Raw genomic sequence first — 12,698 nt, forward strand, 5'->3', positions numbered from 1 at the left:
CACAGAAATCTCAGAACACTATTCAAAAATGTCAACAAATGCTCAGACGCTAAAAGCTTTAATCGACACTATGATATGCGATGTTACAATCAGATATCACGGTTTAATTAATCAGCGATTAAAACGACAGATGAAGCAGATGAACAAACGAATAACCATCTTAGAAAAGTACGAACGCAGGCTTGATCACTCATTAAGCCGATCTGTAAAGTTCATCTTATTTATAAAGAAAACTTGTCTTCTCAAAATGAAGGAAAATACTGATCCTGTGCAACAGATAATACTCTCCTTGACGGTGAAAATAAACATGGAGGATGTGATTAAGTCACTGTGTGAAAGTCACGTCATAGAGATGGAAAAAAGAGAAGTAGGAAATGTATGTGGGCTAAAACTGATGCCTACACCTGTGCTACACAAATCATTCACAGTTCAAGGTGTGAGTGGTGTAGATCACATTTCCTTTTTTACACCAGACAGAGTCTGGATAAGCGATTCGGAAAACAATCTCATCTTGACAAACAAAGAAGGTGGCAGATTTCATCATCTAAGAGATGTTAGAAAGCATAATTACGGAGTGCACACAATGAATACTACCGGTGATCTTATTTATAGAGACAGGGAAGATAACATAATCAAATTATCTAAAGATAACAATACAAAGTCAACACTGATAGAGAAACCAGAACTATTCATACCAATCTGTGTTTACTGCTCCCGCTCCAATGCCGATATTTTAGTCGGGATGATTGAATCTGATACTTTGAGTGAAGGTAAGGTAAACCGATATAATAGCATAGGACAATACTTACAAACAATAAAACACGACAACATAGGTCAGAAACTGTATAGCTTTCCAAGATACATTACAGAAAACCACAATAGAGATGTTATCGTATCTGACACAAGGCTTGGTGTAGTGGTGACGGATCATACAGGAAGACATCGATTCACCTACAAAGGACCTCTACCAGCAAAAGAACTGCAACCACGTGGAATCTGTACAGATGCATTGTCATATATTCTGGTGTGTGATGATAAAACTAACACAATACATAAGCTTAACAAGGACGGTCAATTGATGTCATTGATTCCGGCACATCGACAAGGGATACGTAGACCACGGGGCCTGGGATATGATTACAAGGCTCATCTTCTCTGGGTTGGATCATCGGACAACAACGAAGTGTGCATGTACAGATACATAAAAAGAGAAAACGATCCAGGTAATTGTTTTTATTTTTGTTTGATTAACGTCCCTCCGAGAATTTTTCACTCACACTGAGGCGCCACCACTTGTCGGTGAAGTGCTTCAATTTTAGACCTATACTCGGCAGTCAGGGCCAATGAGCAGTGAGGGAATTTTATCGTGTCAGCGCCTGCTGCGACACGGAACCTCAGTTTGTACAGTCTCATTTAAGGGACAGGTCTCCGCGTCTCGCAGTGGGATGCTTAATATTGGATAAAGAGGTCAACACATACATAGAAAAACAAATCTATTAGATTGTTATAATGTTATTTAAATATATGTCCACATAAATAGGGACAACGAAATATGCCAACAGTTCATGTAATTAGTATCGTATATATAATCGTGCATACAGACACTAACGAAAGTTATCTGATAGAAAATGTTTATTAGTTAATGAGACACATACTTGTACATACAAATTTACGAGGGTTGCCCCCCCCCCCCCCCAAAAAAAAAAAAAAAAAGTAGACTGAGCTTATACATTTAAAAGAAAAACACATATCTTTATAGAATTTTCTTAACTGGTAAAGTTCTCGGTTGTTAAATTACAAAGTTTTACATGATTATTAAAACGATTCGAGTTGTAGTGCTTCCATTCCTTTCCTCCCATAGCAATTTCCGACGACAAAATAAATAAATAAATAAATAAAAATAGAATAAAATAAAAAAAATAAAACAAATAAATAAATAAATAAAAAAATAAAATAAAATAAAAAATAAAACAAATACATAGAAAAATAAAATGAAACGATTTCGTTTGGGATTTTCATAACTATAAATGTAAAATATCTTAGTTGTAAAACATCATTTAACATTAGCATATAAAAAAGACCGTACGTCTCCACTAGCAATAATTTTGAAAAAAAAAAAATTACGTCAGTCTTTTGCCATGGAGTTGCGAGGTGTCACTTTGATCGCAATATGTTGCCAGATTATTAGAATAACTGTCATTTTAATATACAATGGTTGTACCATGCAGAAATTTATGACATCCATTTCTATAGGAGTAAATTCAAGTTCATTATTTAAATCACAGTCTAGTCGCTGCCTGTGTCAACGCAGCTATCATTTTTTTCAAAGTCTGATTTAAAAAGGGTGCATATAAAGCCTTATAAAATCCATATTAATTAAAGCATATACAAATTTTGAGGAAATGTAGTTAAGAATATAACATTATATTTGTATTGTATCTAATGGTATTGTAATAAAGTTTGTCTAAGCAACTAATCAATGTTTGTTCATAAATTTATGAAACATTGTTGCCAATGGTTGATCTTCAACTTTATAAAATGATGTTATTGTTTATGTTTGTACAGTATGTACATAAATGTTGAATTTTGTGATAATTAGAAATTTTCCATTTGGTATACTTTCCCCATAAATTTACATCTTTGTTAATGTATTTATAAAAGTAGCACTTATTATAAATATTAAACATAAAAAAAGATAAACTGAGAAATTTTAAAAGTTATTTTACTTTAATTTTGTTTCTGGATTAGCCAAACATTTTTCTCTGTTGAGATAGTGTGATGAAAGAAAGGGGAATACGTCTTCTGGTCAGAAACGTAACTTGTCAAGGTGATTATTTTGTGTGGCTTTTTAATTATATACGATACATGTATTATGCTAATGATTTAAATGAAAAAAATTACTTTGCACCAAAAATACGCCGAGTAGGGACTTACTTTAAACCCCAAAACATGTAACGGATTTCATGTCTAATTAAAGTCTGTAATTACTTTAGAATTGTTTCTCTAAACATGTATATATTTCTTTTGTCCTTTTTCATGATTGTATTTTTATTGTTCTAACAAAAAGTAAATTTTTCAAAAGAATACAAAACGTGTTCAAATTTCAAGATGGAGTTGTGGGAAGTATAATGCAGGGAAACACAGACCGATGTTTAATAATCAAAAAAAAAGTTTTCAGTTAACAACATTGCATTACATTAATCACGTTGATACATCTATTAATTTAAAAGAATTTACTTAATATTACTTCTTTGCGGAAATTTATTATTCTGATATTCCCAGAAAATACATCTGTTTATTTCTATATTTGTTTTTCAGGTGAAAAGGTATAAGGTGAAGTTCTCAGGGACACTGAAATGGTGGATCACAGTATCCCAGCATACATCGAGGACCACAATGTTAAATGTGAAGATGACGTCTCAGGGACATTGAAATGGTGGATCACAACATCCCAGCATACATCGAGGACCACAATGTTAAATGTGAAGATAACGTCTCAGGGACACTGAAATGGTGGATCACAACATCCCAGCATACATCGAGGACCACAATGTTAAATGTGAAGATAACGTCTCAGGGACATTGAAATAGTGGATCACAACATCCCAGCATACATCGAGGACCACAATGTTAAATGTGAAGATAACGTCTCAGGGACACTGAAATGGTGGATCACAACATCCCAGCATACATCGAGGACCACAGTGTTAAATGCGACAATAACGAACATTAATTTTAACCTTTTCATGTGTTCTGATATGAACACATTGAATAAGAAAAGGAAGGAAGGCAAAAAATAAAAAAAAAAATTAAAAGTATTTCATTTATTTATGCATAAAATCTGATTGTTTACTTTAGACTAATTTCACTATTTTTTTCCAATTCATGCTAGCAAATAGATGCCATATTTTCCTATTGGACTGTCACAACCTTCCTCTCTCTCACTGATTTTGGCCTTATTAGATAAGATACACACACTCTCTCTCTCTCTCTCTCTCTCTCTCTCTCTCTCTCTCTCAATGATTTAACTGAATTACATGTAGATAAGATACACTAGGAGATCTAGATTAGTACTGCGAAAATGTGACGTAATTTACAACTTCTACATTTACAATAAAGTAAACATGACGATAGCATCATGCTTTGTGAAATCTTGTTCATTATCTACAGCACAAGTATATATTAAAAGTTCTAGTGCATATATACATTTTTTTTAATTTAGAAATGATTTAAATTTTAAAAGACATGGAATATCGAAATAAAAGTATACTGCTTATCGGTAACAGGAATATTGTTTGTAAAACTTATTTAACGAGGTCGAGTCTAATTATTTCTACCCTAGATATTTTGATAAGTATTCTTGAATGTATTTTACTACTATATTAATTATATATATTAAGATTAAATAATCGAAGGTTTACTATTATGATTTCTTTGGGGATATCTCAAAAGTTGTCAAATTTTACTATTGGACTCTATGGGAATTTGCTAGAAAAGCATCACATGTTCTCCATGTCTTGTATTTCTGCCCTAGCAATTTCTTTTTCAGAGGAATGCATAAAAGTTATTGTAACAAGAGGCCCATGGGCCATATCGCTCACCTGAGCACATTGACTAGGAAAAAGCACAAATCACTTCAGTATTGAAAGTTTAAAGGGGGGGGGGGGGCTTGGATTTTGAACTACCCGAGGATGCTTCCATATCAATATAACAAATGGCTTTGCTGTTCTTGAGCAGGAGATTTTTGAAGATGTTTTTCCTATATATTCCCTTGTTAAAAATTTGATCCCCCATTGTGGACCCTCCCTACCCCCCCCCCCCACCCACCCCATCATTTGAACAAACTTGAATCTGCACTACCTGAGGATGCTTCAATATCAATATGACTAAACATGGCTTTTCTGTTGTTGAAAAGATTTTTCCTATATATTTCTATGTAAAAATTTGATCGCCCATTGTGGCCCCACCCTAACCCTGAGGGTCTTGATTCGAACAAAGTTAAATCTACACTATCTGAGAATGCTTCCATATCAATATGACTCATGCCTTTGCTGTTCTTGAGAAGAAGATTTTCAAGATTTTTTTCTATATATTTCTAAGTAAAACTTTGATCCCCCATTGTGGCCCCACCCTACCTCCCGGGGATCATGATTTGCACAAACTTTAATCTACACAACATGATTCCATATAAATATGACTAATTGTGGCTTTGTTGTTCTTGAGAAGATTTTTAAAGATCTTTTTTCTATATATTTCTATGTAAAACTTTGATCCCAATTGTTGCCCCACCCTACCCCCGGGGGTTTGATTTTAACAAACTTGAATTTACACTACCTGAGGATGATTCCATATCAATATGACTAATCGTGGCTTAGTTCTTGAGAAGAAGATTTTTAAAGATTTGTTTCTATATATTCCTATGTAAAATTTTGATACCCCATTGTGGCCCCATCCTACCCCCGGGGGTCATGATTTGAACAAACTTGAATCTACACTATGTCATGAAGGTCTCACATACGTTTCAACTTTTACAGCCCAGTGGTTCTTGAGGAGAAGATTTTTAAAAGATATCGCCAAATTTTCACTAATTCTTAATCTCCCCTTGAAAGAGGGCGTGGCCCTTTATTTGAACAAACTTGAATCCCCTTTACCCAAGGATGCTTTGTGGCAAGTTAGGTTGAAATTGGCCCAGTGGTTCTGGAGAAGAAGCCGAAAATATGAAAAGTTTACAGACGGTCGGACAGACAGACGGACGATGGACAAAATGTGATCAGAAAAACTCACTTGAGCCTTCGGCTCAGCTAAAAAAGTCACCTAATCGTAAAATTTCAAAAATGGTCTACCGTCTAGGTTCGTCGTCTAGGAATTATATTACAAAGTTTTTGTTTTTTTTTTCAATGCCCAATACCTCTAAATTTGCCATATTTAGGAAATAAAGTCAGCGTTTTCGCGTTAACTTCCGAGGTCGAGACATGTTGTTTGAAACATAAAAGCCGAGGCGTTAGCAAGAACTCCAGATCTTCCAACCCTGGTGCTAGAACTTCACAATGTTGGTAGAGGGCTTGATGCCTATCACAATCATGGCGACAGTTTGACTGCTTGAGGCTCAGGAGTAAAGAGAATATTTTAAGATAGCATTAATTTTTTTTGGTTTTAGCACACCTCTCAGGTCCCAGATTGGAAGGGATCATGAAATTTCCAATTTTTCTTCCCCTTTACTTTTAGAGAAAGCATGGTTTGATGTTCTGAAGTTTTGAAAATACTCATCATGTGTTACTTAGCTGCTTTTTTTCATTTGAAAGAAAGTCAGTATTAAAGAGGCTTTAGGATGTACAAAACACCCACCTCAAAAAAAAAAAAAAAAAAAAAAAAAAAAAAAAAAAAATCAAATTCTGTCGTTTAATTTTCGTTATATTTGCATATTTTATACAAGACGACATTAACTATATGTATGCACAGTTTGGACAAAATCGTTCGATTCGTAGTTGGACAGGATGTTCCAAAACTTATCCCCCCTCCTTTGGCTGTTCACGAGGAGAAGATATTTTCAATCAACTAAATATACAATCCTTGATTTTCGAAAAAGTCAGGATAACCTGGTTGTCAAAATTTCACTGTCTCATTCTTTTGACCATTAAATACAAAAATGAAGTAAATTGGATAAGTACATATCGATAAATCCTTTTTTTAGGAACTTAAACTGCGGTTCAAACTGTGAAAAACTATCATCCATCTTAGCCTTGAAAAATGCGTTATTTTCAATTTAAATATTTTTTTATGAAGAAAACCTATCGTTTAATTTTGGAAAAAATAATTTCTGCTGGTTGCAAAAGTAATTTTAATAATTTTTTGAATTTTTTTTAAACCACCCATTTTGAATGAAATATATGGAGATAATGAACAGTATTCAAGCTCAAAAGTCCATTATACAATACAAAATAGGAGCAGAGCTAACACGGACCTCCAAACATCAGAGGTGGGATCAGGTGCCATGGAGGAGTGAGCATCCCCTGCCGACCCGTCACACCCGCCGTGTGCAATTTATACCTGAACTCCCTTTTTTCTCTGTAAATTACCTTTCTCAAGCGTATTTCAGACTTGGGTCGAAAACAGTGCTATGAATATACAAATACTCATTAAAATTTCAAGGTGGAAAATATCTTTTTTTAAAGATGTGAAATTATTTTCTATCATTGTTTTCAAATATTAAGCGCAATTAAGAGTAGATTTGTTGATAATTTTTGATTACAAACATCACCCCCTCCCCTTATTTTTCTTTTCTGCGATGCAAAAAATTGGTTACATTGCAGATTTGTTTAGTTCATTGAGTACCTGAAGTACTAATTTGCTGTATGCATATCAAATACTGACTACTAGTATATGTTTTGTATTTAGTAAAACTTACTTTCTAATGATTTTATGTCCACGTTTCAGTATGTAGTCCATACATATGCATTCAATTTCAAAACCTGGAAATGAATTCAGCTTACTGCGAATTTTGATTTTATTTATTGAATGTAGTTTTATCTTTTATTAAAAGTAAACCCACAATGTTGTATGTTCAACTCTCCTGTGATTTAAATATATTGATTAGTTTCTTAAATATTTAAAACAAGGAAGTCCTTAGAAAAGGTGTAGGGGTTTCCTACCGGCTGAAGTTATATGACTGCCGTCATGAGAAAAGGGCCCTTAAGGTCAAAATTTCACAAATTGACTTTTTGATAAATTTTGATAGCCTGACTCTTTCTGAATATAAATATACATCAATTTTTAAAATATTTCACGTTTTTAGTATTTTATGAGCATTTTAGTGAGGCCGTTTCAAAACAACGTTGACGTTATTTACTGAATACGTAATGACATCGCATGCGTCAAACATTCTTCAAAACTACATTTTTTTAAATAACCTTTATCGTTTTGACACATATAAACTTGAGAATTTATTTTTTTCCAAGCAACTAGTATGTGATTATTCATGAAGGAAGTCGCATACTATTTTCATACTATATTAGAGCAGATTTAGTAGCCTTGTAAAGGGAGGAGTGGGGGTTTAGACAGGATCTAGGAACGGTTTTTATTCAGTCGAAAAATTAATTCTTGTTGAATTCCCAACAGTGTATTCTTTTTATAATTAATACTCTAGCTCATTTTATAAAAGATATAAAGTACTTGTAATATTAAAATATATATTAAAAATATCTATATAGATTTCCCAGAGGGGCACCTCTTTCAATTAAAGCGGGGCATCCCCTCGCAAAAGAGCACATCGATCCCGATATAAAAAAAAATATTTTCACAGAGGCACAAAATGATGTCAAGGATTGTTTTAGGAACGTTTATTCAGTACATGAAAGTTTAAATTTTTTGTCAACTTCTTACTATTTTAAGTAAATCACACTTAATCAAAACCGGTTATAAATATTTCTATACTTTTGTTTTATTTTGAGGCAGCTGTGCCCTCGACGCTACTGCTTTATCACTTGAACACATCAATTATCGTTCATCATTTCTTAAAAGGGACGTTAATTTAAAACAACACAACCAAACAAACATTATCGTTTACGTATATATTGTAAAATTTGATCAAAGAGATGCTTGTACTGCTCAAATATATATTCATACTAAACAGACTTTTCTGAGCGAAATGAAATACGGTTGCATTACATTTTTTATGAAATCTATTAGAAATTGAAACCGAATATCTTGCGAGACTTAACAGGTCCGTAGAATGAAGGGGGGGGGGGGGGGGGAGAGGGGGCCTGCCCCCACTTTTTCTGAGTATAGTAATTTGCTATAGCAAATTTTCCTTTTATAGGTGCCCCCCCCCCCCCCGCCCCCAAATTTTGATTTTTGTTGTAATGTGGAGCACTGGCAAATTCCAGGATTTTTACAGATAAGGTTTTCCTTTTTTCTGCTTGTCAGATTATTTTAAGAAGCCCCCCCCCCCAACACCACACTCTTGAAGGAAGCCCACCCCACCCCCACCCCCCAACATTTGAAACTGTAGCTACGGTCCTGCTTGAATATATGTATTTTAACATAATTAAGGTCCTCTGATCATCTTCATTTATGGTTTCAGCTAACCTGACACCTAAGCTTTCATATACTTCGGTGCGATGAAATGTACATAAAATTATATTCTTAAACAAGAATTAAATATTACGTCCAACACACATGTTTATACTTTTTTGTATATGAGGCGAGTCGGTTAAGCAATATCCCATTGAATGTTTGTAACTCTACCACTCTAACTTGACCTTCATAGGCGACGTAGTATTTGATTTTGTCTTGAAATCTAAAGATAAATTATACAAACCATTTCTTCCTAGTTATTGTTTCAAAAAATATCAATTTGTCAAAATCTCGAAATTAAAGAACATGACTTTAATTTTTGCGTGTAACCACACCACTGAAATAGCAATATTTTTTTTCTTTAAAATCAGAAGGATGTATGTGCTTGTTTAATCCTCTTCCTTCAGTATCCCGACATCAACGGAACTTTCAAAAAAATGTTGAGATATCTGGGGTATCGAGATATCAGAGCTGAGACTCGACGTCCAAGATTTCCACACGAAATGTGACTAATTTATTACATACAAATGTACATGAATTCAGCAGTTCGCTCGAAACATCACCAGTGTTAATTTCTTTTCATCTTTCTCAAAATGAAGATTTCTTGATTGTTTTTGTTGTCTTACGACTTGTTGTTGATATTTTTGAACATTTTCTTAACATTTGAATATGACACCCATAAACACTTGTTACTAATCTATCAGTGATTTATTCTCAAAAGATGTCGCCATTTCAACATTTATCAGACGTTTGTAATTTCTTGACAGCCTAATCTATTGTTTAATCTGTTGTTTCTTCTGTTTCATAAATATTTTAATCCTAATATCACCGTCGATGTAATTGTTATTTTCTTCAGCATTGATCATAATGCTTTTGGAAAAAGTCCACATTAGCTGCATTTATTTCTTAAACATATTGCAATAAATTTCAAGCCAGCTTTTATCGGAACAATTTAAGAAAATTCATACGATAGTATTTTGTACCAGACACTACTTTTTTAAAATGTATTCATATGATCATTTCAAAATGTTTTTTTTAAATCACAATTTATTTTTTGCAAAATTTCCGTGGCATCCTCCTCCTCCGTTTTTCCCTTTAGCATATTCTCTTGATTTTAATTTAGCAAAGAATTATATATATATATATATATATATATATATATATATATATATATATATATATATATATATATATATATATATATATATATATATATATATATATATATATATATATAATGGTCGTTTGATCCCCCTCTCTCATTCGTTGTTTTAGTAGGAGGTTCGAATCTCCCATGATACCAGTATCTATACCCCCCCCCCCCCCCCAAAAAAAAAAAAAAAGAAAAGAAAAAGAGATAGGTTCTCTTTTTTAGATTGAACTTTTACCGATTCATGCTTTTTCATTCGCATTCATTTTTTCTTTTTTTCTTTGCTTTTCAATGATCTCTGCCACCCCCCCCCCCTTCTCCCTCAAACACACATTTGAATATCGATGCTTCTCCCTGAGGTGGTCTAACTGCGCATATCGATATGATTAACTAGGAATCAAAATTAAAATGACTAAATACTAGGGCTGTTTGGAAATTATTGAGACATTGTGTATATTCTTCTTTGTAATGAACGTCTTTCAGTGAAAATTTGATATACGTTTAACAAACACTAAGAATTTATAAAAGCAAAAAATATTTAACAAATATCTTATTCCTTCTTTTCAATGGTACATGTATATTAATGTATCAATGGTAGGGGTACCCGGCGCAGTCACGAAATGAGTTATTGAAAATATGTAACACCAACGCTCAAACTCTCGGTGGACCCACAGTAAGAGCGAAAATAATTCAATTTATGTACATAATTTTTCAATTTTATTTTGACTTCATTTTGTGCAAGTTTATTAGAATTTCGTTCAGAAATACGGAGATCATAAATAAATTCAAGCGCGACACAGAAATCTGAGAACGACGACAAAATGGATTTTGACGTCAAGGCGGCGCAGCGGACAAGCATAAAATTTTGTGTAGCGCTAATTCTTTTCCAGACTAAACGACCTGCTAAAACAATAACAATGAGAAGAAATAAACCATGTCTAAAGGTTTTATTTTTTCATTGGTATATATTTTTTTCTTACAAATAATTCAACCAGAGTAAAAACAAAAGCTTCGGATGACCATCAATTATTACGGACTAAACAACGTTGACCCGCGTTGCATAAATCTGTACTGCACGATGCACTAGTCAACCTGTATATAACACGTCATGTAATTTATTTTACACTGGAATAGCAAGAACACACATTTTATTTTTTTTTTTTTAAGAATCGTTTAAGAAAAGAGACATTTGACTTTTAGAATTTTATATGTGATAAAAGAGAAAGAAGAGTAAACGCTTCCCGATCGTTTAACAAATGCGATAACATCTCCGACTGACTCTACGTTAAAATGACGTAGCTCCAGAGAGACATATGCATGCTTATAATTTCACGGGAACTTGTCTAATTATCCTATAAATTAGAAATTTTGCACATTTGTTTTATTCGTTCTTTATGAAATGTTGACGAATTTTCATGAATTTATCTCTGTCCTTTATGGAGTAAAAGTAAACGTCTCAATAATTTCGGAACAGCCCTCGTACGTTTTACACGAAGGTATTTCTTTTTATGTATATGTGCATTGATCTCTCTCTCTCTGAAAAAAATATACGTGTATGTAGAATACCATTTAATATTAAGACTTAGTCTACTGAATATGAGTCAAATTTAAACTTTTGCAAATTGCTCAGAAAACACATATACCGTATCTTTAGCCACGCATCATATATACACATCGCCATAAATCGTTGTAAATAACAATGCTTTCAATGTTGCGTTTAGCTTAATTATGTGATATATGCTTAAACAGAATAATTAATAAATGCATGAACTAGTGTCTTTCCGCATCATATTTCATATGATTTAATGTTTTTCTTGTAACACCTGGAAATCCAATTTTATTTCGTGTTCACAAAACGTAGTCGACAGAAACTACTTCCGTGTTTACACTACCGCGACTTTTACGTCGTTTTCTGCGCATTGTGACGTCAAAAGATAAGGCCCTTTTTCTCATGATGGCAGTCATATGCATTCTTCCGTTGCTTCTATAGATGAAGTAGAAATTACGTATTCGTCAACTTTAACATCAACGTATCAAACTGTAAATTCTATATCTATTTTAAAATTATTCATGAGTACAGTGATAAAAAACGATTTGTTTTTCTTCGAGGAAATGCGAACAGTGACAGAAGGTCGGACAGTTTGCCGCAGTGAGATATTCATGTATTTTCATACTAATTGTTATCCCATTATTTACACACTGAATTGTCGACAGAATTTTCCGTTATTTACCTATCATGACAAGGAGCACACGGCGGGATGCTCACTCCTCCATGGCACCTGATACCACTTCTAAATTCTGAGGTCCGTTTTTGCTCTGCTCCTGATCTGTATTGTTTTAATGGACTTGAGCTTGAATACTATTCGTTTTCTCCATATTTCATGAATTCAGATAGCTTCAGGAAATAATTTTTCTTCACTTTCGATACTTACTTTGTATACATTATAGGTTTCAGTGCTTCAGTTCACCAGAACTC

At 33.4% G+C, this 12,698-nt stretch overlaps 1 protein-coding gene across 1 annotated transcript; it reads left to right on the top strand.

Annotated features, from left to right (window-relative positions):
* Positions 1-247: 247 nt before the first annotated feature.
* On the top strand, positions 248-3,332 carry LOC133180687 (uncharacterized). Its single transcript, XM_061315154.1, has 2 exons — positions 248-1,223; positions 3,319-3,332. Exons 1-2 carry the CDS (start codon positions 248-250, stop codon positions 3,330-3,332), a joined length of 990 nt encoding a protein of 329 aa, XP_061171138.1.
* Positions 3,333-12,698: the final 9,366 nt, after the last annotated feature.

Source organism: Saccostrea echinata, unplaced genomic scaffold (genome assembly GCF_033153115.1).
Source record: "Saccostrea echinata isolate AGI-Se365-2 ecotype Australia unplaced genomic scaffold, CSIRO_AGI_Sech_v1 ptg000007l, whole genome shotgun sequence".
Lineage (NCBI taxonomy): Eukaryota > Metazoa > Mollusca > Bivalvia > Ostreida > Ostreidae > Saccostrea > Saccostrea echinata.

Coding starts and splice junctions, on each gene's coding strand:
- LOC133180687 (XM_061315154.1), top strand. CDS start 248: ATGAAGGAAAATACTGATCCTGTGCAACAGATAATACTCTCCTTGACG.